Source organism: Convolutriloba macropyga, chromosome 12 (genome assembly GCF_964194025.1).
Source record: "Convolutriloba macropyga chromosome 12, txConMacr16.3, whole genome shotgun sequence".
Taxonomy (NCBI): domain Eukaryota; kingdom Metazoa; phylum Xenacoelomorpha; order Acoela; family Convolutidae; genus Convolutriloba; species Convolutriloba macropyga.
The window spans coordinates 49,710,171-49,736,973 of record NC_134479.1 but is presented as its reverse complement, the minus strand read 5'-3'; the positions used below and the strand labels follow the sequence as shown (position 1 = coordinate 49,736,973).

At 35.7% G+C, this 26,803-nt stretch overlaps 1 protein-coding gene across 1 annotated transcript in view; it reads right to left on the bottom strand.

The window, feature by feature from the left end:
• Window positions 1-26,803, bottom strand: part of LOC142350531 (uncharacterized) — a 59,472-nt gene that overhangs the window by 27,198 nt on the left and 5,471 nt on the right. Inside the window, exon 6 of the mRNA XM_075402382.1 lies at window positions 25,855-26,668. Coding sequence (XP_075258497.1) covers window positions 25,855-26,668 — 814 coding nt within the window. The remainder of the gene's footprint in view (window positions 1-25,854; window positions 26,669-26,803) is intronic.

The following is a 26,803-nucleotide window of genomic DNA, read 5'->3' as shown; positions in this document are numbered from 1 at the left end:
CTACTGTTTTCAAGGACCAGCTAGGTCAAAAATTTTTTCGCTTTCATTTTCCATTCGGATGTTGACACTCCATCCTAGACCCCCAAACTATTTGAAGAAGTTGTTGACTAGGTTGAAAAACAATTTATGTAGAGTTTTTGGAGCTCGAAATTTGACAACCTGTTGAGTAGATTAGCTGAGTCAAATTTTCTTCAATTTTCACACTCCATTCATATTCTGACACTCCTCCCTAAACCCTCAATCTATTTTCAAAGTTCCTTGACAAGGTTGAAAAATAATTTATGTTGAAAAAACTATATATAGCTTTGGTGCTCGAAATATGACAACGTATCAACTCCTTTGTTCGTAGACCAGCTACGTCGAAAACTAATTCGTTTTCAGACTTTATTCCAATGTTCACACTCCTTAGACCCCCAAATTATTTGATTAAGTCCTTGACTAGGTTGAAAAACAATTTATGTTGAAACACTATATAGCGCGTTTTTGAGCTCGAAATTTGACAGCGTATCAAGTAATTTTTTCACAGACCAGGTATGTAAACAATTAGCTCACTTTAACACCTCACTAGGAATATGACACTCCTACGCGAACCCTCAATACAATTAAAGTATTCTAAATAAAATTTGAATGTGGAAACGCGAAACGTACCGGTCACTAAAAAGTCAAAACGACAGTATGTATTGAAATGAATTTCTCAAAACCCGCTTAAGGAAAAAAAATCTCCATATGCAGGGATTAAAGAACGGCTCAGGCCAAGTTCAAATCAACAAACAGATCCAAAATCGGTTGTTTCAACAACGAGTTATTAGCAAAATTGAGTACGGTACTAAAGTCCAAAATTGACCTACTGCGTCCAAAATTTCAATCTCAATCAACAAACAGATTGAAAGTCATTTCCCTCTTCGAGGAGATATTTCAAAACAAAAGCACCGTACCAATTGACCAAGATGACCCATTTCGCGTCCTGTTTCCCAAAAATACACCTGCAGAAACGCCGAAAACGCCCTATCATAAATAAGCATAAGCAGTACTGATACCGTACGGTATTATTGCACTTATATTTTTATCGCAAAACAGTTATTTCAACGAACTGACACCAGAAACACAGTAAGCACATGACACTAATAAGCCACAATGACGGTATGTGTCGAGGCCAATTTCTCGAAAACGGCTGAAAGAAACAAAACGCCATTTACAGCGATTCAAGTACGGCTCAAATTTAGTTCAAATCAACAAACAGATAAAAAACGGTTCACTCTGCGTGGAGATACTCTAACATAATTGTACCGTACCAAGTGACCAAATTGACCCATTTTCGCGTCCTGTTTCTGTAATATAAACACTCACTATTACCACTCATGATAACCACTGATTATAACCCCTAGTTATAGCAAACCATACTGGGTCAATGGGGCCGACAACGGGGATGCGGGGTGATTGAAGAGACGAATCAAAATCTAATATCGTAATCAGGGTGATGTTCCTCTCCTCAGGATGTCAAATTGGGGTCAAATTTCCTGGCCAATTTCTCAAAAAAGGCTGAACAAAAACGCCCACCTTCAGATAAAACACCTTCAGAGCCAAAATGGAAAAACTAACTCTCGGGAAAACGCTAAAAAAAGTATACATATTCAGAATGTACATTAGATGGCCAATTCAAAACACTAATATTTATACCCGAAGTAATAAAGTTCAAATCTTCAAGAAGTGACCGTAAGATGTCAACCGCTTCTGGTGGTAAAATCCAGGGCAACTTCACTAGCCAGTTTCTCTAAGACGGTGAAACAAAAATAATCCCCTTAATACAGTTTGTAGTACTGCTTGAGGTGCGCATCATATCAAAAAATGAGAAGAAGTTATAAAAAAAAATAGGTACAAAATGACCAAAAAAGGAGATGACCGGACTGCAGAGCAAAATTTGACAATCTTAATTGCATAAAGTACTATATAAAATATATATGGGGATACTCTCCACTATCTGTGGCACTAACATTTGTTGGGTAAATCGCGTAATTTGTGTTACCGAAATTTGGGTCACACTGAACGACTTGATAAATAAACTTTTTCCCAATTTGGACAATCCAGTCGATTCACGAAAACCAAATACTACAGACACGAAGAGTTCAGTATCAAAAAACGCTGCATTACGCGTTCAATTTGATACTTTGGAGAAAGCATCAAACACATAAAGTGTACCCCGAATTTTAGACAATTAGGAGAGTCAAGAATAACAAAAAATTGCGCCAAACAACCTTAAACGGCATCTCGGACGCGATTCTGGACGCAAATCAAGTCCACTCGGCACTTAATGAACATCAAAAACTACTACCGGGATTTAGGCAAAATTCCCAAATTGCCATAAAGGCCAGTGTGTTTTGTGTTTAACCATTAAAAAAACAACACAAGAAACTCCTAAATTGACCATAAATAGCAATTGGTCCAATTGCTCACAGCTGATGGTTTAAATAACATCGAGGGATCAACGGAGGGCTAAATAGCACCATTTGCTTGCATCAGTAAAACATCATAAAGTATAAATTTGGAAAACATCAAAAATTATTCAAAATTAGCCAGATGAATTTTTTTTGCAATGCGAGAGTCGAATTAAAAACTTTATCGGCCCAAAAGTGTAAAAATTAATTACAAAAGCAGATCCAGCTAAACGGTGGGAAAACCAACCATGGTTAACCAATTCGGTTGCGTGGTTGAGAAGAAATCGTCAAAAACTGAACAAGAATTCCTAAATGTTGTTATTGGTTTGAACCTGTTCTCCGACAAATTAAAATAAAATACCTTATGAAATAATCTTTACATGTGTTTTTGAAGGTTAATTGGATTTATTGTTAGGCAGTCAATACACCAGCGAGTTTAAATTAAGATGGGTGGTTATTTTCTACATCCACCCATGGTCAGTCAGACCATTTGCAAACTGACAAGCTGTGTTTTGATGTGAGAGTGATGTATTAATCAACGTTTCAATTGGCGGCAAGATTTGTTACAAATCTGTCGTGTTATATAGCATTATGTTACCGCAATCATAGCTTAACGGTTGTGATATCAAACTCAAAGTGTAACTTTTAAATCAAAAATCGGAAATTATCAGAAGTCACTCTTGACTTCCTTCACCCCTTCTTTCGGGTTGGGTGTCACCTAAGAGAGCCGCGCAAAACCTAGCGTGTTTTGTTTTTTCCTAACCCCTTGGTGAGAACATCTGCAATCTTGAGGTCAGTTTGCAAGTATTTCAATTCTAGCTCTCCCCTTTCTACAAGCCCCCTTATGAAATGATGTTTAAGTTCAAAATGTTTTGTTTTTCCATTGTGAATGGACTGCTTGCTGAGCGCTATGCATGCCTGGTTGTCGACGAAAATCTCAATAGGTTTTTGTACCTCAACGCTTAAGTCCTGCAGCAGATCTCTCAAGTGAATGGCCTCCTTTGTTGCCTCTACTAAGGAATTCATTTGGGCTTTTGCCGTTGATGTAGCAACACATCTTTGAACCTTTGTTGACCAGCTGACAACGGCTGAGCTACAACTAAGTTTGAAACAATATCTTGAAGTGTTTTTCCTATGGTCTTAACTTCCTGCCCGATCGGCATCGGAGAAACACTCTAAGGTTAACTTATCTCCCCTCCTAAAAACTAAACTCTTTGACATAGAACCTTTGAGGTATCTAAAAACTCTTTTTCCGGCTTTCCAGTGTTTTTCCCTGGATTCTCAACAAAAAACTTTAAAAATTTGCTGCAAAAGCAATGTCTGGTCTAAATGAGCAAGCTTAATAATTCAAGCGAACCACTAAATTTCTATAATCCAAATTCTTCATGCGCTCTTGCTCTTCACTCCCCTCCTGAGGGCAGTCTTGTCTTGTTAGTTTTATTTCTGCAAGTGGTGTTTCTACTGATTTGCAACTTTCTAATCCAAATCTCTCTAACAGCTTTTCAATATACTGTTCTTGGTTAATTTCAATGGAATTTTCTTCTTTCACAATTTTCATTCCAAGAAACCAGCAAAGATCCCTACAATCACTTATTTTGAAATGCTTAGACAGCTCACTCTCGAACCACGACGAGTAGTTTTCCTGAAAATCGCAGCTTATTATATCATCTACCCGCAAACAAACTGCGCCTTGAAGTTGTCTTTCACTTTTCTCTATCAACAAACAATTATCATGAACTGAAGATTCAAAACCTTTAGCTACCAAAAAGTTCCTAAATGTAAGATACCAATTCCTTCCTGACTGCTTAAGACCGTAAAGATTTTTCTTCATTAAACAAACAAGAGGTTTTCCTTTGTTGTCTATTTGCTCAAAACGTTCTGCTTGTTTCATGTAAATTTCTTCACTTATAGTGCGTGAAGATATGCCGTTTTTATATCCATTTGTCTTATTTTCGACCCTTTTTGAACAGATAAGCTCACAATTAAACGAATTGTTGACAACCTAGTCGTCGGTGAGTAAGCCTCATGAAAATCCTTCCCTAAGACTTGACTGTAACCTTTGGACACGAAACTTGCTTTGAATTTACTTATCACCCCGGTCGGACCACATTTAACTCCAAAATGCCATCTACTACCCACTACTTTTACTCCATTTTCCTCAACTATATCCAAAACTTTATTTTCGCTCACTGAGTTATATTCTTCTTGCATTGTTCCGTCCAGTTGTCATTCTTGAGCGCCTCTTTTGCGTTTTTAGGTAACAAATTTTGATCAACAATTTCACTTAAAAAAACTATTTCACTCATCTCTTTATTTACCTCATGCTCTAGATTTGCCTGTTCATTCACTCCGAAGTAATAGTTGTTCTCGTCGAACCTTGCATTCCCTGTTTTTTGAACCTTAAGTTCACCTCGATTGTTTTCTGTTCCTATAAGAAAAGATTTACTATTGAGTGCATGACCTAAGAAAATTCCCTTCTTCGCTTTTCTGTCTATTTGTTTCTGAAATGTTTCTCTATGAAAGGGTAAGCAACACAACAAAACACTTTCATGAAACTAATATTTGGTTTCTCACCATACATGGCTTCATCAGGGGTTTTATTTATTGCCGAAGGGTGGCAAAAATTTTTCAAATAGAACGCCATGTTGAGCGAATAAGTCGAAAACTTTTTCTCTAAAGAAGCGTGATAACTGTAGTTCCTACAGTGACGTCCCAAAGCTTTCAATTTTACCATTTTCTTGTGGCGCGTACGCCGCAGAATTCTCAAGCCTGATTCCTTTTAGCCGAGCAAACTTTTTAAAGTCGTTAGTTATGTACTCTTTAGCACCGTCTGATAATAAAGTTAAAGGTTGTCCTACATCTGCACAAAATTGTTGAAATTTCTCTAGAGTCTCTTCCCTTGATTTCATAAATAAAACCCTACAATATCTACTGAAGCTATCAGCAAATCCTATTGCGTACTCTTGGCCATCTACAGCTTCGGGGTAATAGGCCCTAAGATGTATGTGTGCACAATGTCCAACACTGCTTGTGCTCGTATTGTGCAATATTTTGCTAATGATTGCTTCTTATCCTTATTCAACTCACAAATCTCACATACATCTACCGAACTGTCCCTGATACGCATTCCTTCAACGTGTTCAACTAGTTTGCTAAGGTCCGTAAAATAGTTATGACCCAATCTTTTGTGCCACTTTTTTAAGCTACTGGACAGTAGGCAGTTTTCCTTGCAAGTTTTATCAATCTCACTAAAGTCCCAAATGAACAAAGTTTTCTCCTGCCTAAATGAGTACTCAACTCCGCATTTGTCAGTTATGCTTAGTTCTGGTCCAATCAGAATTTCAGCTCTTGCTTCTCTAAGTTTACTAATTGACACTAGACTGTGTGAATTTTCAGGTATAATCAAGGCGTTCTCCAAGATATTTTTTTGTTAATCTGATTACTATCCCTTACCAAAAATGTGAATGTACCTCGGCCACAAATCTGTTTTGTTTGCGTTCTGTACTTTCCCCGAGAAACTATCATCGATATCCTTGTTGTTTATCATGTGATTTGTTGCCCCCAAATCTGGCGCTAGTCCAACTCCCTCATCATCAACTGGGCATAAAAAGAAACTGAAGTACTCTTCACCTTTAGCTAAATTCTGTTTCTCATTTCGAACGCTTCGCCTGGCATGACTCTCAAAATTATTATTCCTACACTCTGTAGCTATGTGTCAAAACTTATTGCAATTGTAGCACTGAATTTCTTTGCTAGGTTGTAGGTTATGAGGCTTGCGGTTATTATTTGAGCGACAGAATTTTGCAATATGTCCTAACCCTTTACAGTTATGGCACATCTTCTGCTTTGTTAGGAAGACACTTTCACTTGCGTTTTTCATATCACTCTCTATTCTTCGCTCAGTGTCGAAGTTGATCAGATGTCGCTTCAACTCATCAAGTGACTTATTCTCACTACCGTACTTAACAAGTGTGACAAAATTATCAAATTCGTTCGGCAGAGCTTTCAGAAGAATTGATGTGACAATTTTCTCACTCAAACCCTCGTTGACTTGTTAAGGTTATATTGTAGTTCTTCTGCTCTTGTTATATACTCGATCAGACTTTCGTCGTCTATTTTAACAAGGCTAGTGAGTTCACTGACTAAATTTTTGTAATCTAGGTCTCTCAAAGCTACGGAATCTCTTAGTTAACACATCCCATGCTTGAGCCCCATCACCTTTATATGGCTTAAGATAAAGAACTGACTGCTTGTCCAGCGCCAAAACAAGCTCATACCCAATTAGCATTTGATTTTCTTTACAAATTTCTCTCCATTTAGCTTTAACTGCGCCTTTTACAATCTTTTAGCTTTAACTGCGTCCTTTACCATCAAGTACCTTGTACAATTTAAGGACAAAAATTCGAACTTCAAATTGGTCCGAAAAGTACAAAAAGTCCTCCTCTTTCCTGTTGAATCGGATGCCTTCGTTTTTATTACTCATCTCTTGTCTAACCAGACTATCATTTCAAAACAAAAGTTAGAGTCTCTATTCAATTTATCAATTCAAAACCTTTTCACTTGTTACTTTCATAGAAAAACCAGCTCTTAGGAGAACTAGGATTAAAAGGGCGGCAAACAAAAAGGTCCTTTATGCACGCACTCTTGTATATGTCATTACTGGTCACTGAGAAACGGCCAGGCCACGTCCTTACGAGGTTCCACTGTAAAAGTATCCTCTAGGTCCGGTGTTATCCTTAGCGGAACCCAGGTTGCAAGAACTTCACTGACTCAAGGGCAGTCTCTACATGTATCATCCCTTATTAGCATGATTATTTCTCCAAAGTTATATCATTTTTCATTCAAGTTCAACCATATTTGTAGAGTGTTTAAGTTTTGCGCTGCTCTACACGTTTATTACAATGTTTTTAAATCAAAATCTGAACGTTGTTTAGCAAATCAGCGCTTTTTCAAAAATCGAACGGTGTTTGATTAGGTTGCGCTTTTTCAAAAAATGTCCGAACGGTGTCCGGAAATGCAAGCGCGTCACAACCAAATAAGCTACCTTTTAGGAAAGTAGCTTTTTACAAATATAGAACAATTAATGTTTTCAATCTTGGTTTGGCACTTTGCCGGCACTCAAAGAGACTCCTTCAAAACTAGGGCCTGGAACTTCGCCCTGCTGATCCTTGTTAGCTACTCTTTTTGGACTCTCCTTTGCTCTCTCTTTTTGTTTTTCGTCTCTTTGGCCCTTTCTTGACTTCCTTCACAAACCAATGAAAAAATAAGAAAACGCAGAATAAATCATGGAAGAAAACTGATCAGAGAGCCATTTGAGTAATGACGCACTTGGTAAGCTCTAAAACAAGCTCGATAGAACATTATTTACATACAGGATGCACTCAAAAATAATTGTTCGAAACAATTTTTTTTGCAGTTTTGGAGTCGACTAGAGTTTTTCTCAGCGCAAAAGGAAGAAACCTGTTTTGCCTATACTACTGGAGGCCAACAGTGCTACAACATATAATGTTGAAAGAATATAATGAATCAATTTCAATGTCGACAAGAGATCGATATGGAAATGAAAAAAAAAGAACCAATTTATTGAATTGATTGGCTCTCGCACAATTTCATTTAAAGCAGCTTCTGAAAAAACTTTCACATGTTTTTCTGAACGTTAGTTGCACGCGTTGTTAAGCGAAACAGTCACCAATGCCATTAATTTAAAATAGGATAACTCTTTTACACGAATACAAGTGCCAGACCACTTACAGCCCAATGATAAAAAAGAAAGAAAAAAGAAAGTCTGAAGTTTATTTTGGACAAAAATGAACAAACACCAACTTATGTAGGAATACAGAGTAAATAATTTCAGCAATTAGCCCCATTGATGATTGTTTACCTAAAGTAGTCGCTTAGAGAAAATGAAAGAACATAACATTTACAAAGTTCTTCTATTGGTCAAATTTTTTAGCCTTCCAATCAATTTTAAAAAGCATACCATTGCAGAGTGGCACCTATACTGAAAGTAACACACAGCTTAATTTTGTTAAAAAAGATTTGTGCCACAAAACAGTTTTTGCTTTGGGCCTAAACTACTACTACTACTACTACTACTACTACTACTACTACTACTACTACTACTACTACTACTACTACTACTACTACTACTACTACTACTACTACTACTACTACTACTACTACTACTACTACTACTACTACTACTACTACTACTACTATTACTACTACTACTACTACTACTACTACTACTACTACTACTACTACTACTACTACTACTACTACTACTACTACTACTACTACTACTACTACTACTACTACTACTACTACTACTACTCATATAATTAAAGGATCAAAACTGTAATATATATAGCCATTTTCTTTGGTCCTTGTTGTAGTTTTTTTGATTGACACCTTCGTGTGTTATTATTATTATATATTGCAATATTAACAACAACTAAGAACATCGAAAGACAACGTTGAATGTTTTTGAACTTGACCCTTATAGGCCAAACCAAAGTCGACCATGACCAATATCGGTCAACCTGAAATCAACCTTGACCAATACTGTCGACTTAAGGTAGACCATGACTTAAATCCTCGACCTAAAGTCAACCATGACCATTAAGGTTGACCTAAAGTCTGATCATATCCATTATCGGTCGACCACTGTCTTTCCATACCCGGTATCGGTCGACCACGGTCTTTTCATGAGTCGGCCTCTCAACTGGGGCATCTTTCAACAAAGAAGTCTGAAGTTATTTGCAAAAATGACTTGTATTTACAAAGGTTGAGGCCTAACTCACAATTAAACTAATATTAATAGTATGAAAATTTATTACACACGTATCTCAAATTAAGGAAGTTTTTTATTGTGCCCCCAGTACGTTATGCCACCCCAGTTACCAAGCACGTGCCATTATATACTAAATTGGATCTTTTCCGTTTGTGAGGCCACTGCATAGTGTGTGCATATTATTTGCCCCCTTCCCTCCAGACGCACTTGCAATAATTTTACCTAATGATTTACTATTTAATGGCACGTGCACTGAAATCCGGGGTGTGCTTAACGTACTGGAAGGGGGGCACAAATAGAAAAGATCCAATTTTTATTTGATAAGCCCGTAGATTTTCCTCATTGGCGTGATTCAGCACGTGCCATTACATCGTAAATCCTGAGTTAAATATATGGTACGTGTGTGTCGGGGGGTTGCAAAATAATATGCATCCACTAAACTGGGGTGGGGCACAAAGGGACAAGATCCAATCATTCATATGAGCAACTTTGCAGTTTCTGAGCTATCATTGGTTAAGGCGTGTTTTGAAATTTGTACAAGTTTTTTGTTGGAGTTTTTTGTTGGAGACCATTTTCGCTAAGCATAGTGAGTCTAAACATTTTAGGCAACAGTGAAAATATCTGCAATTGTGAATGTTCTGAAGGTGTAGCATCGAATGTCAAAAACTCAGCAAAATGTGTATCTTGCTCTACGGCGATGGTAGACGAAGCAAAAGCTCGAGATTGTGTGAAATAACCCCTAGGTGGCCTAGATTTCAAAAAGGGTCCCAATATTCGATTGATAGAAACGTGTGTGCCACCATCTGACATTTCGAAGAACTTAAAGGATTTCAGGGCTCAAGAAAAATTGGGATGTGATGGCAATGGCGATAAAAAGAGTGACATACTATTTACAATTTAAGTATCTGTCATAATTGGCTATCAACTGCAATTCTGGTGCAAATTCCTTCAAGCTGACTAATTGATGCAGTATATGGTTTCAAATTTGGTGTCATAAAAAGGTTGATTTGTACCTACTAAATGAATGTTACAGATTTTCATTTTTCCTATAAGAGTTTTTTTTTCATCTGACAGCAAATCACCCTTTCAGTTAACATATGAAGATATATATCATTTGTATTTTCGGCCACCTAGTTCACTTTTACTGTTACAACTATTTTTTCAAGTCTCTCAAACACGACAAACGAACTGATGTTCGATTGAGAAAATTGGGAAACCACTCCAAAAGGTTCGCTAATTGAACAGTGACATGCGTCTGGTAGGAAACGGAGATCACTCAGCTGCCTTTGGGAAAAATTAGGTGATCAAGAAAAACATGCTTTTTTAATCATCTTGTTTCACTGATGAGTTTTATTTGTCTAAATTTTTTATTTTATAAGCCCATAGGTTGCCCCGAGTAATTAAAATCTGTTCTATGAGCAACATTAAAGTTTTTCCCTGTTCTGCTGAGCCTAGTGAGTCACAAAAAAAAATCTGCAAGTGTGAATGTTCTGAAGGTGCAGCGTCAGAATTTAAAATTTCAGCGAAATGTATGTTTTTCTCTACCGCCATGGTAGACAAAGAAAAAGACCTAGATTGCGTAGAAGAGCCCTTTGGGGTTGTAGATTTTGAATTTTGTCCCAGTATACCTACCATGGATACTTGCCTGGCCAGTTCTGGGAACTCGAACTGAAGGGATTTGAGTGGTCCAGAAAAATTGGGAATTGTCTGGAAAAATTGATGGAAATGTCAATAAAATTAATGACACGCTAATAACAATTTTAGTTTCTGTCATAACGGGATATCATCTGCAATGCATAGTTAAATTCTTTTAAGCCTTTAAGCTGACTAATTGATGAATTTAAAGATTGCAAATCTCGGCGCCATATAAAAGTCGATTTAAAAATTATACCTGGAAAATAAATATTAGAGATTTTCAAGTTTTTCTATGAGAGTTTTTTCATCTGGCAGCAGATTACCTTTTCAGATAATATATATGAAGATGAAAGACCTGAGATATTTTCATTTAAAAGGCAGGTTTATCGCAGGTTTTCTTAAAAACATTGTTTTTAGTTTAACACTACATAAACAGGTGCATACTCACTAGCATTTAGGTGCATACCACTAATACTCAGGAGCATTTAATTATTTGTTTCCTCGAAAAAAGTTATAGAATGTCATTGATCAGAACTACTTCTTGAAAATCATTAGAAGTCAATTTTTTGCTTATGACAAACTTCATCCTTATCGATACATCTTACATTTATGGGTAACGAAACTCAGCTGAAAGTCACTGAAAAAATCTGACGTTCATCTAATTGTGCACCTTAAACATGCGTATATGTTCGAGCATTAAGTTTTAACAATGATAAAACTTTATCACGTATAATATTTACTTGTCTCGAAACTATTTTTGGTTCTATTCACTATAGCAACTGCCCAACGACATTATGGCCTGGTAAGGTATAATTTTAAAGATTGGAGGGAATAAATAATATGACCAATAATCCGGCTCGCGGTTATAAAAAGGAAAGAATCAAATTTTCTAAGTCGCAAAAACATAAAAGGTTGCGGAAACTGATTGATAACAGTGAAAAATGGCTTTTGATTTCAAGTTCAAAAAATGGTCAATTTTTCAAGTCAAGCACATACATAAGAATAGTGAAAATTTTTTGACGTTGCAAAATCAGACGACACATTTGGTTTCCTCTAAGATATACGGATTGGTAGAAAATGGAACAAGGAAAACACCAACAAGTTATTTTTCAAATGACATAAAAAAATAAACTGTGACCTACATGATACACTCGCAACCCCTGCCATTCAACACACAAACATAACAACGAACAAATTTTTCCGTGCAACACAAACGAACAAATTTCCTTATACACCGCCAACCTTTCATACTAGCATACACTTATATACAAAAGAAGAAAGCGTCTATCGATGTGTGTGTGTATGTGTGGTGTGCGTTCGTGTGTGTATGCACGTTTGTGCGTCTGTAGGTGTGTGTGTGTGTGTGTGCTTATGAAGGATTAAGTGTTCGAACTACTAATAAGAATAGGGAAATAGAGTGTAAAACTAATTACATGCTCAACATGGTTTCGTTTCCCCAAAACGGAAAATTAATTGATATTAGCACGACATACATTGGCGTGTAACGAACATTTTGATCTACTCTGGGTCGGCCTCCCGCTAAGTGAGCATATAACTTCCAGCCCCCCCCCCATGGGTACTTACCATCTTTAGGGTGCTACATAACAACAAATAATTGGTTACTTGGGGAATAAAAACACTGAAGGTTGAAACAGAGTAGATCCAACGAATTAAAGAGAAAAATGAAAAAAATTGAGAAAAAAATCTGAGTAGTTTCAGCGTTGAACAGAATGTCAGATTAGCTTCCATGGAAACACATTCAAAGGCTGGATGAATAAGCGGAATAAATTATGTCAAAAATTTCTGAGTTTGAGTGAAGATCACGAACTAAATTTGTAGCTGATGTCAGCAGTCTTGGTACAATAAATCGATCATTTAGTCCAATCAGAGCAGAAGATAAACAAAAAGACAAAATTCAAATCAAACAAATCAAAGCATAAGAAATTCTCTTCTACTCAGAAACTTACAATCGCTATGAGCAGTGTTGAGGGGAAAACTAGTTGCCGAAAAACTTTTGACCATAGCTCAAATTTCAAAACTTGATCGCAAATTAAAATTTGTTAACCACAAAATTAACTTTCAAGCATCATTAAAACTTTTCACTGCTCAACTTTTGGAAGCCATCAAACACGTAGCAGGTAGCTACAAAAAAACGAAGGGCTAGAGCCAAGCCGGTCGCAAGTGATGTTTGAGATCATTTTTATATAGTAAATTGTTTGTATAGCCTATTATCAATGGTCAACCACAAATCAGAGGGGAGCGAGAGTGGAAATGTTTACAGATTCTCTTTGAATTTAATTGATTGTGATTGAAGTTCCCTTTCTCTTCAAACTTCAAAAAAATTTCTTCAATGGAGGGTTGCAAAAAATGCATTAAAGACCAAAATTATTTTTTGTTGACGGTGATAGCACCAATGCGGGGTCTGCGATAAAAAACTTAGAGATAAGCTTTGTAGAATGTCTCGCAATTTTCAGCAGATGGTATGAAAGTAATCGCAACAATAATCGTAAAGATTTTCAATGGAGGCAAAAGGAATAGATCAACCAAACAGTTCTGGGGATTCACCTCCAAGACTACAAAATTGAGAAAAACTAGCAGTAATTACTACCGTTCAGCCAATTTCTGATTAAAAAACATTTGAACAATTTTTCGTTACATATGACATTTTGTTTAAAAAAACTAATTGGTAAAAAATAAATCATAATTTCATAGCAGCAATCAACATGTGCCGCTTATTAATGTTGTTAACATTATGTAAAGCAGCTAGGAAAAACATTTACTCGAAAAGCGAAAAGTTTTTTATTATGTTAATCAAGATGGTGTGGCACTTAAGGCGAAGAAAACAAATAATTTACAACACTGCATAATGCAAAAGTTGAATTAAGAGTTAACAACCCAAGTGCCATTGTTTTCATGTTATTGTATTTCTTTTTTTGTGTGTTCACTTTTGTTTGTGAGTGAGTGTGTGTAAATGTGAGTGCGCGCATGCCTAAATGCATTAAAACTGCGCACAGCGATAGGTTTTCTAATAAATAATAGGTTGTAGGAAAAATAAAATCTATATAAATTATACCAAATTTCGTAAGGCACTGCACGCAAATCAAGGATTCTTAAGGTTTAAATTTGGTTTTGGAACAGATCAAAGGCAATTTTCTAGTAGGCTTTTCCAAACAAGAAAAAGTCCGTCCAGGTTCTTCAAACAATTTTTTATATCGACACGTCATCTAACGCAGATGTAAAAATAGACCTGCCCGTAAAAATTAGTTTCTCTAATTTTAAGTTACAGTAAACAATTTATAATTTGCACATGTGTTTGATTTTTTTCCCATGAACAAAGCAGTAACCAGGAATGAAACTGGTCATTAATACTGAAATTTAAGTCGAAAATCCAATAAGACAGCTTCCTGTTGTGTTCACTGTCCCATAATATTAACTGTTTCGAGGACAGCTATTTGATGCATGCAAAAAACACTCCTGTTATTTAGGCACATTAGACTACTGTTCTCGACACTTGTATTTTTTGGTTCCACTCGGCCTTCAGTTTCACTCCAATCCATCCATTATCAACTCAATACGTTAAAAAACTATAGTCCAGTGTACACATAAGTTGCATATATCCACTACTTTGATGTCTGTTACGATGACCTTTGATTGTGTTATTGGATAGATGAGTCATTAAACAGTTGATGTTTGAGATAGTTCGAGTTAGTGGACCAGTGAGATAGTTCGAGTTAGTGGACTCAGTATTAGGGCCTCTATTCAATTACCTGATAACTCGACACGTCAATAAATAGTAGTCTAAACATATGTTAGCAAATGGTTTTGGGAAGCCTAAGGCCATTAGAACTCAAAGCTGCGGGCGCTTGTGCCCGAGGCTAAACTCGAATTGCCAAAAACTTTCGAGAACAATACTCTTATTTAGAACGTCATTACTGTTCAAAACTCAGATAGAGAATTTAGTTGAAATCTATTGTAACAACGGATTTCTGCATATTTCCAAAGATTACCTCTTCATCCGACAATTGCATAATCGCTCAATCCAAATAATATTTTTCCTGAACTCCTCGATACTATTGTAAGAACAAAGAGATCGCAGAGGTCGTCAGCAGGCTCCGTTGTACCACTCTCAATATCACTCTTTATGTTGTCAAAAAAGGAGTAAATTATGAAATTGTCTCTTAGTATTGATTCAGTTCTGGAAATTCTAGACAAAAATTCCAACAAAAATTCTCACAAAATTCTTATCGTTTTGTTATTTTTTGATTTTCTCCGAAACGTGAATGTGTTTTCTTTCTAGAAAAACTTGGGCATCCAACAAAATTTCCAAGAAACATGCCTTTGCGCTTCCAAGAGTTTTTTCCAAGAAAATTGATCAGTTGATTGGTCCTTTTATACCAATTTTCAGGAGTGACTGCTAAACTGTTTAAGTTTAAAATCCAATGTGACACCAAACGTGAAATATTGAAAAAATTGCGACGTATGAAAAGGTATGAAATAATGACTGCGTACTTGATCAACTTTTAAAATTATTGATCAGGCCTAACTTTGTTGATGTTTTTTATTAACAGCGAAACTGAAGTATAAAACACAAAAGGTCCAAGTTTCAAACTGTTTTCCGCAAAGTGGAGTGACTCGGCCAAAGTGTTCGATATTCTGGCGTATATCTTGAACAGTTACGCTGTTCTTGATTAGCTAAGATTTTCTCAGTTACCTTATCAGAATCACGTTACTTATATAGGTTGTGTTCAATTCTGGTTGAACCAAAGGTTGATCACTGATCAATAGCTTCTGATCAATGATGCATTAGCTTTTTCATCAATAACGTTAGCCATATCAATGCATTATTCTATTGCCCTTCAAATTGACTTTGATTGATAAAAAGCTTAAATTCATATATTTCAAATTTTTATACAGTCACCGTCCAGTTACAAATGTACAAAATGTTCTGCATATCAATAAATCATATATCTCATTTAAAATAATATCATATATCTCATTTCAATTCGTGTAATTCAATATTTTGTATTTCTATATTTAAATTCGAGAAAAACACTTAATAATATCTAAAGGGAGGTGTGATTGGCTGTTTAAAGGGAGGTTTGATTGGCTGCGAAGCCGAATGATTTAATTGTACAATTTTATATTTTCTGTGCACTGATGAATTTCCAGCATGAAAAAAATTTCATCAAAGGCTTAACAACACAGCAGTTAATCTTTCAAACAAGGGAAGCGAGGGCGAGTTCTGAGATTCCTCTAGATAAATAATACCAATAATAGCAAATGAAATATATGTTACGAAAAAACCCGACTTTCAATTGTATTGTTTTCCGGATTGTATTGATCCGAAGCAGTATTATAATTCATGTAAAAGAGCCGTGTTATAACAATATACGGATTTTTTTAATTACAAAAAGAGTAATAATGATTTTCACTGCAAGTTCAATTTTTGAGTGCAAATAGAACTTGCTGATTCTTATAAGTATTTATATATATATATATATATATATATATATATATATATATATATATAAATTATCATATGATTGACTCATACCCAAACCAAAAAAGTAAAAAGTCTTATTTTAAAAAACAATTGAAAATCTGACATTGAAAACTGAGAGATTGATGGACATCAAGAACACCAATACAAGAAAGAAAAGAAACTTTATCCGAAAACTATCCTTTCTGATATCACGAAGTCTTCCCTTCATTTCTCTTAACTTCATCAGTGTGACTACAATCCCTACACAAGTCTGGCTACCACTTGACTCGATTCAGTTGTCGAAATAAGTCTGAGAAAAATATAGCCAGATAATATCACGAAATGATACGAAGAGGGGATATGTAAAAAAAACAACAAATTATGTATTTAAAAACCAAATTTTTGTCCGCACAAAAATATTTTTCTGAAACTGAAGAACAATTACTAACTTGAACAGTGAAAACAATCCATATAAACGCGTAGCGGTATTTGAGAGAACTAGAATTGAATTCTTTCAACAGAATAGTTAGAAATAGGATTAGGGATAACTGGTAAAATTAGTCGGTTCTTTCTCAATTTTTTTTCACTTGATTTGAAGAAAATATTGTTAAATATATCAGAAGCAGTCAATAGAAAAAACCCAGGTTGAGGTCCAGAATTGGTTTATGATCAGACCCAGTCGAGCGCACACCCGTGTATTCCCAGACAGAAATTACAGGGTCCGGACGGAAGTTCGAGCGCACTACAGTCTGGACGATGGTCTGTAAATGGTCTGTTCAGAGGAACTTTTGTTGTTCTGAAAAGTCTGGACCAGGGTCTGGAGATGGTCTGATCAGAGGTCAATCTCGTCTGAAAAGTCTGATCAGTGGCGATTTCGAGCGCAATTGGGTCTGGTCATTATCTCTTCGAGCGCATTTTGGTCTGATCAGAGGCGGCTTCGAGCGCAATTGGGTCTGATCATAACCTCTTCGAGCGCACTTGGGTCTGATCAGAAATGTTTTCGAATTCAATTGGGTCAGATCAGGGACCATTTTGAGCTCCTTATTTTTTCATTTTTTTGTTTTTTTTTTACTGAGAGATGTTGGCTCTGCCAAGAGGCAACAATAAAGCAGCGTTCTGATCAGAGACTCATTTAAAATCCAATAGCGCTGATCAGAAAAAGGAGTCCAGCTGATATCAAAGGTCAGTCCTCTTCACAGGTAATTTTTATCAGCTGGAGACCACGATGTTTCTTATGGAAAGCTGTCGAAACTCAATCATCGATTCAGAAATATACACTAAACAGTACACTAAACAAAAATTTGTTCTGAACAGTTGGGTTTCGTTTTCTACAGCAATACTTTTACAATTGATTTTTCCTTAGATGAATTAAATACTGCAAAGGTCAGTTTTCATGAAAAGAATATATTATCGCAAAATTAAGATATTTGTTCATAAAAAAAATTTCTCTGATCAGACTATTTCGAGCGTACTTGAATCTGATTAGATTCGTTTTCGAGCGCGCTTCAGTCTGATCATAGTCTGATTAAGGTCTGGGCAATGGTCTGAATTTGAGTCTGGACCATGATCTGATCAGAACGCCTTCGGTCTGAAAAGTCTGATCAGAGACCCTTTGTGTCTGGAAAGTCTGATCCAAGGTAACTTGGGTCTGGAAAGTCTGATCAGGGTTAATTTCCGTCTGGAGAGCCTGATCAGAGATAATTTCGGCCTGGAAAGTCTGATCAGACGACAATTTGGGTCTAGACATCAACCTGGGAAGAAATTGACAAAAATATAGTAAAAAGAAATATTCTTGACTTAATCTATTCTAACCTTTGTCGAACGCCCGTTTGTATAAGGAAAATTAATATTGAAGGATAAAAATTTATCTTTAATAAAAAATTCGAAATAACGAAAGTTGTTCAAAATACTCGAAATATTTTCATCAAAAGGCCTGTGGAGTGAAATAAAGTGATAAAAGTGTCCAATAGTTTAGTCCAATGAAATTTAGTCCAATGAAACCATCTTAGTCCAATGAAACCATTTTCATTTGAAGCATGAACTAGGCAATTTAAGAAAGGTACTGAAACTTTCACTAAATGGCACAAATTTTTGCACGCCTACCAAAAACTGTTGCCAGTCTATTTTCATTTTTCTCTCAAAAAGATCACTTTAAAGTGAATTGGCTAAGCAGTTCTTTTCACATGCTTAATTCCTGTTTCTAAATTATTCAGAAAATCTATCAATTTAATATAAACTGAAGACTACCGGTCACTACTTGAAGCTAACTTGAATCCAACATCATCAGTCTCAGAATCGCAAATCATTCTATTGACTATAAAACATCTCCCACATGAATGCACAAAGTAGTCTTTGGTAAAATTTAAAAATGAGGCAAAAACTATACAAAAACCAGTTATTGTTGTGTTACTACAGCACAGAGTTACTATTAGTAAAGAATTTCTACAACCAACTTAACTATAACAAAATATTACATCATCATCATATTACTACATCAAATTTTGCACCAAAAAAGCAAACCTCAAATTGGCAGAAAACAATAGAAAGTTTTTCATTTTTTAGATCAGCAGAAAGAACAAATTAGAAAAAAATGAGAATGACCTATATAAGGAAAATGATGCTTTTGTACATGAGAACGAAACTCTATAAATTTTCAAACCTTTCTCAGCACCTCAATTTGGCGCTCACTTTCAAAATTCAGTTTTTTGTACAGAGCCAATATCAATTTTTCATTGCCCAGTTTGATCTACAGCAACCTTTTCGATTTAGTACATTTTTTACAGGTAACTTGATATTACATCCTTTATGACAACAAATCGACACAATAAAAACAAAGTTATCGATAGAGAAAACGAAGTTATCAAAGTTGTTTATAGATAGTTCAAGTAACACTCCAAAAAAGGTAAATTTTTCAGTGATAAAAGAACTTTTTTCCACACCATCAGCTATAATAACCGATATTTGGATATCTAAAATATAGAAAATTGAGAAACGTGCCAAAAACGTCCACGAAAGAGCAACTTGAGATAATCGCAGAAAAAGCAAACAATTCATAAAATTCCGAACTTATTTGCCCCTGTTTATCCTGTTATTGAGGAACTAGAGTCCAAAGAGTCATATAAAAATTGATGGTAAGAAAAATCAAAAGATCACAGAACTAACAAAATTGCTACAAAACTTGTTTGACAGCAGTTAAAAGTGTAACAGTTAAAAATCTTACAAGATATTACATTTGTTGAATTGAAAGATGAGAACAAAAGGTTGTTAATGAAGCATCCAAATAAAATATCTGTGATTTGAAAAAGTGACTTGAATTCCAGAAAAGAGTCCTCAAATAAAAAAGATAACAAGTGGGAATATTTTCTTCACAAAACATTAAAAATGCAGAAATTTAAACCAATCCTATAATTTTTTATAAAGACAGAAGCTGGAAATGAATGTTTCGAACCTCTAAATGTTCAGAAAAGACATGCTAAGGTTGCTTAGAAAAAATTGAAAGCAAAATAAAAAGTCAGCTCAATGACCGCGGAATATATATCAGAAATAGTTTTACGAAATCTGCTTCTTGCTTCACGTCAATCTTCTAAATAAAAGCCGAAAGTAAACACAAATAACAGGAACTATTATCCAGTTCAAACACCAAATGTCCTTAGAAAATAATTTAGCGGTAAAACAGAACTTTAACAATATTTTTTGCAAGAATTGATATCCAAAAGCACACTTAATACGCTCAAATTATCTGTATTGGTTAACTAACCACCCAGAAAGTATGATTATGGACCTCAACGTTCAATAGAGATCAAAAAGTCAAAACATTAAAAATAAAAAAAAAGGAAAAAACTGGGAACATTTGGAGTAAATTTTTTGTCTTTCTAATAAAAACGAATTCAAAATCAAATGAAACAATTAAACAATGAAACAAATAAATCAATTATTATAAAGACTATTGAAGATTAGCAGACACTAGCTGAAGATATTAAAAGCCAGCTGGAAACTCTAATGCGTTAGAAGAAGACGCAATTCTTCAATAAGACAAAAAAAAACATTTAATCCAAACGCCCAAAATAGTTATTATCAGAACATTTTTTTACGACAACGACGATGCGTCCAAAGCAACACCTAGCTTGATTATAAGAGCCAGGAAAATCAGAAACAGGTCCATTAAACAGTTGAAAATGAATAACTGCTGCGAAGTTTTGTTTGCTTTTAGAAAGTTTTCTTAACACCTTCCTTTCTAGCTCTGTACTGTATGGAAAAAACAAAGATAGATATCTCGATTAACCTATTTTGAGGTGAAAAATCTTTTGATTCAGACAGACTCCACCAAAATTATTGAAAAAATTACTCCCCATCTACAGCTTTCAACCGCTACAGCTTTCAAGCGATATAAAATTATTATTATATATCTTCTCCGCGTCATAGAAAAATACGGTCCGCCTGTACTCTTTTTTAGTGGAGTGAACCCTAATACACTGCAATATTTTCGCATTTTGATTTAACAAAATAAAACGTACTTGATCATATCGAATCCGTTGAATAGTAAAAATGCAGGCCTCAAACACAATCCATCCTTGGATTAGGAAGAAATTAAGATGGAGTGAATAATAACCTCAGCTATCGCTTGGCTGCTTTTAATCACATGTTTGTCATCTTGCTTACACTGTGTAATGGGAATTTTGTGGTTGAACTGTTTTTAGAGACCAAGATACAAATCAATGAAGAAATTAGAGGAATCGGTGAAATAAAACCGATCTTGACAAATTCTTGTTTGAAATGTACTTTGAAGAGGAGCGACGTACACAAAGGTCCAAGGAATTTTTGCTGCGTCCAAGCGAGTCACAATGCAACGCATGGCCTCGGACTCAATTTTAGATTTTTGCGCACTTGTTAAAATTTCTCTCACTTTTTCGCACTTTTCGTCAAAATCGATGGCTTCAATGCACTGCAGATCGCTTTCACTGGGGCTCAGAAGGCACCAAATTGCCATGTCAAGGTCGGATCTGCCAGACGGAAGAACCCCAGACCAGAATTCTGGTTTAGCTTTCCACTGCTGAACATCGCCCCTGCTTGTTTTCAGATTCCACTTGTTGTTCTCGCTAATAGCATAAACAAACCAGGATGATCCTTTCACAGCATTTCCTAAAATATTGCAGATTTGTTCTGCTATGTCTGGATTAGATCGAGAAGCCAGAGATCTTAACATATGAGTTGCAGTGCGCTTCCAAGCTGCGCTGTTCTTTGTAGCTTCAGTCGCCCCAACTTTCTGATTTGTAAGCTGATTGTACTCCTGCTGAAAATCGCGTTCACTTTGTTGACCTTCTTTCTGAATTCGGTCCAAATCCTGCATTACATCTGCTTGTTCTTCAATCATGATATCTTCAACTACCTCCAATTTCGTCTGTTTCACTTCACATTCCATATACTGGACTTTGCGCTGTTGCTGACGAGATTTCTCTTGCTCGATCTGAGTCGTCAAAATTTTGATTCTATTTTCTAACTCTGCAGTTTTTTGCAACTGTTGCTGATTTTTCTCTTTGAACTCCTTTTCAAACCTCTGTCTATACTGGGCGGTAGTTGGCCTTGTTCTCATCGTTTCTTGTGCTTCTTCCAGCTCCGTCTCCAGTCTGTTTACCTCCAAATTTTTTTCGTCGATTGTTTTGCTTGATTCGTTGATTTGATACACTAACAAGTCTTTTTCTCTTTGGGCGTCCGTAAGTTGTTTTCTCAGGTCATTGGCATCCATAACAGCAGGTAAATTGCGATGTTTCTCATAAAACTGCTTCAACTCTTTTTCTCGCTTTTCATCTCGAGCTCTTAATTCCCTTTCCCGTTTTTCAACTTTTTCAAGCATTTCTAAATATTTCTTGTGGTATGTTGCATTGTCATCAACAACTTTTTTGTACTTTTCCCAAAATTCTATTTCACGTTTTTCGCTTAGCTGTCTAGCTTCAATCTCTTTCTGTTTGTTTTTCTTCTCCGACTCCTCGAACTTTTTCTGCAGAGCTTGAGTTTCTTTCCCAGAAGCTCTTAAAAATACTTCTTTGAACTCTGACATCATTTTTGACATACAAATACATCGAACGTTTTGTATTGTCAACCCGAACTGGCGTCTCAGAGCATTTCAGTGCATAAACACCATATATAAACAGTAAAAACCGTTTTTAGTTCTGAAACTTTGCATATCACGTGTAGTTCACATTTCTTCAGTTCATCCCCATTATGATTGAAATTATGTCAATGAGTTCACTCAGGCTTACTTTATCTTGTCTAGTCTGAAAAATTAGTCATGCGCCGAATTATGTCTGAGCAGAATAGTGTCATACTTTTGTAGCTTGTAACTGGTAATACTACAGTAGTAAACACGCTCTTTATTTTAAAGCTATATGGTAGATAGTTACCACAAAGCCCACTTTGCTTAGTTTTTACGACTTGCTACGCAAAATAAATAATACAAGTACCCCCGCGTAAGTTCAAATCGCAGATAAGGCAAATTTTGTAGGCTGCAAATAAGATGAGCATCTCATTTTTCAGGCGCTAAGTTTTAATCAAAACGCACGAAGAGCCAGTGTAAATTGGGACACGAACGGAATACTGGCCATCCTCAAAAAACACTTGTCCCTGAACCAATTCGGCGCTGCTTTGCTCTGTTACCATCCTTATATATAAACTTAAGGGAAGTTAAATATTCAAATTAGACCAATTGTCACGACTACATTCTGAACTTTGTTGTACAATGGTGACCAATCTAGTAGATAATGCAAATTTCTCAATTTTTACTACAATAAAATTTTTTTCAGAAGTTAGTTCAAATAAAGAATCCAATCTGGAATCCTTTCTCAAGGAAAATGCTCTAATAGAAAAAAGTCTCTGGAAGCAAATTCTGGCGCTCTGACGCGGTTTGTTGCTTTCAACAACCCCAGTGAAACGAAACTTGATACACCTTGCCAAGACATGCAAGATCTTGACAATCTTGACAAAACATTGGTTATCTTACCAAGATCTTGATAGGAGAAAAATTCTTGGTACATCTTGGTAAGATCTTGCCATGATCGTATCAAGCAATATCAAGAAAATTTCTTGATAAAACTTGCCAGTATCATGGTTAAACATGGCACTATAAATTTCACTGTAATTGAGTGGCGTAAAAAGTAATCAAAGTGTTGTGATTGCTCTTTTCCTGGACATTATATTTTTAAGTTGCTATTTTCAAGACTTTTCGCATTTAAGCAAACGTTTTTGTCCTCGGATTCTCGAATCCGTTTCTGATGGTCATATATTAAAAAAAGATACAATTCAAACCACCAAACGAGTTTTGTAAATCAACTCAACCCAATTTTTTACGGATTCCGGCACAAAACACCAAAAAATTATGAAAGGTGATAGTCTTTAAACAAAAGAGGGCGAAGTGGATCAAAGACGCTTTTCGGCATAAAATCGACTAATACATGTTTTCTGATTTACAATTAGCAAAACACAATCACAGGGCACATCCATTTCAATGACAAAACACGAAATTAAGCTATCAAGTAGAACTGTAGAGTTGTTACTTTAATATCAGGCAATTACTTTTATTATTTCTTAGACAAATATTTTGAAGTCGTTTGTCCCCTGCTCTCGCTAATTGCAGTTATTTGACCTCTGGCCTTGCTTCTCAGTTTTAAAGTTGAAAAATTTGTTCTTTCTCCTTTTCTCTTCCTTTTTGGGGGTTTATTTGTTAAAACCAGTTGCAAAGAGTGTGCTGATGTGATTGGAAAGCCAGATTTGATGATTTTTGAAAACATTTTGAGTTTTTTTTTGAAAAAACTGATTTTTTGGGAATTTTTTCTTTAACTACGTCTGTCTGCGCAGAACGAAACATACTGTAGTTTAATGAGATTACTGAGTCTTCCGTCATTTTATTTGATGTTGCTATATGTCATGTTATTTTTTTGTTTTTAGGTTTTTTACATGGGACCGTAGTGGGGGCCTTCTCGGTGGCGGTCCTGTATAAGGTGTGTACTATGTACATACCGAGCTAGCATCCGCTCAAAAATTTCATTATACTGGAAAAAGCGGCTCATTTGTTGGTTATTAAACTAACGGGAGCAGCATTTTCCGACATTCTTAATAATTCTTGCTTAATCTTATGATTTCGTGCTATTCCATGTTTCTGGGTGCTATTGAATTTTTAATACTTGGTACACCTTGCCATGTCATGGTTAATCTTTCTTGGAAATCTTGCCAAGATCTTGTTTCTTGACACCCATGCAAAGATCTTGCAAGTTCGTACATATCTTGATATTATCTTGCCATGTTACATGGCAAGATCTTGGCAAGATTTTCCATGATTAAGTATGTTTCTTATCAAGGCTATCAAGTTTCATTTCACTGGGACATCACTAGTATGTTATCTTTTGAGCGAAACTGAAGGCTGTAATATAAACAATTCTTTCAATATCTTATTAAAGTATTTCTTTCTTCGTGAATGAAACCACCCCGGCTCTCAACAAAACGTTCTAACATTTTCAAAATTGTTACCATTTTCGCAATCACATTTTTCAATTTTGAATTAGTTAATATGTGTCTGAACGATAAATTTCCCTCGTTAAAAAGAACAGCTTTTCCATTTGCTTCTTAACTTTAAAAAAAATTGCCAACAAGTGTCCCGAAGTATTTGGAAAAAGTGTTTTAGACATCAGACATATTTTAAACAAAGTTTCTGACAAATAGTTTTGTTGAAAATTATGCGTGAGCAATTTTGAACACATTTTCTATATTAAATAAAGCTTGAGCGGCTCTTCATTCGTAAAGTTTTTAAAGAGACAAACTAAAGAGTAGTCAATTTCAAGTTTCTATCTGCGTATTTTTCTATTACCAAAAAAGTTACTGTTAAACAAAAAGAATCTTAAAAAAACGGCCCGTACTTTTCAGAAACCAAACGCATGTACAAACAATAAACTAATAGATTTAGATTTCTAGCCTCTTTTAGCTCTCTTTAATAAATTGCCTGCAATGTTTCTCTGGGATTAAGTCCAGAACACTAAACTAACAACAAACTGACAAATTACTTGCGCTGATTATGCTTCTCGTAATGGAAGAACTGAGATATCAATTTATGAGATCTATCATATTGAAGTTCATGCTCATTGAAATAAATGTTCATATTTGGCCTACCCACTAGACGAAAGGAAGGTATAAGTGCATTTTACTTGAGTTTTAAATATATATATATATTATATATATATATATATACATTTATTTATATATATATATATATATATATATATATATATATATATATATATATATATATATATATATAAATACATGCGTGCGTGTGTGTGTGTGTGTGTGTGTGCCTGTTCCGTGTTTGTTTATGTGTGTGTATATATGTGTGTGTGTGTGTGTGTGTGTGTGTGTGTGCGTGCGTGCGTGCGTGCGTGCGTGCGTGCGTGCGTGCGTGCGTGCGTGCGTGTATGTGTGTATATATGTTTTGTGTGTTTTGATAATTTGACATCGCTGCAGATTCTTACCATTGCTGCCTGTCTTGATTTGCTAGTTTCTCTTTTGTCTCCATCAGTTGAAGCACATCTTCTCGACCTCTCCAATCCACACTCGTTATAAAATTTTTAGTTAGAATAGACGGAGATTTGCACAACATATTCCACAGAGCCTCCATTCCCTCTTTGTAATGCCTCTCCTCACTTTCGTTGCTGCTAACGCGATTTGTGTCAATCAGTAGGAACGGCAACTTTTTAGGAGCTTTTGGACAAACTTTCCTTATTTGGTCAATATATAACTGAGCCAACTTCTCGTCCGTCTGTTCATTGTGATCAGTTCTCATCTTTTTGCTCCGATCGTCCATCGGCAATCTTGTAAAGACAATTAAAGCATTCTGCCAGAATTTATCCCCAAAAACCTGCTCGAAAATGTGCAGCATCGTTTCCAGAGTCCCCTCCAACCGAGGTTGTTGACCGTTCACAACAATCACAAACAAATTGATGTGGTCACATTTTTCTTGTAGTTTTATCATCAGATCCGAAAGGGCTCTCGATTCTTTCTCATTGTCATTGGGCCCATCGAAGCCAACTGTATCTATCACACTCACACCCCGACCGCGATTTACCCCAAAAAAGGCGTTTGCAAACTGAACTGCAGTTGTTTGCATTTCTGCAGCTGCAGATGTTGGAAACACTTTTGAATTCAGGGGCTCACCAATGATTGCGTTGCATAACGTGCTTTTCCCGGCTCCCGTTTTCCCAATAACCAGAATTTTTTTCAGCCCGTTGTATCTAATATCGTCCTGGTGATATCCACAAGAATAATTTGAGCCCACTTCCTTTTGATCTAAACAACAACAAACTTTCAAAAATCTCGAAAAAATATTGATAAATCATTGCAGAAAAAATATTTCGTCTATTGATTATATCGAAGCGCTGCATACACAACTGAAAAGAAAGGTTGCTCCTGTCTTTATTATCC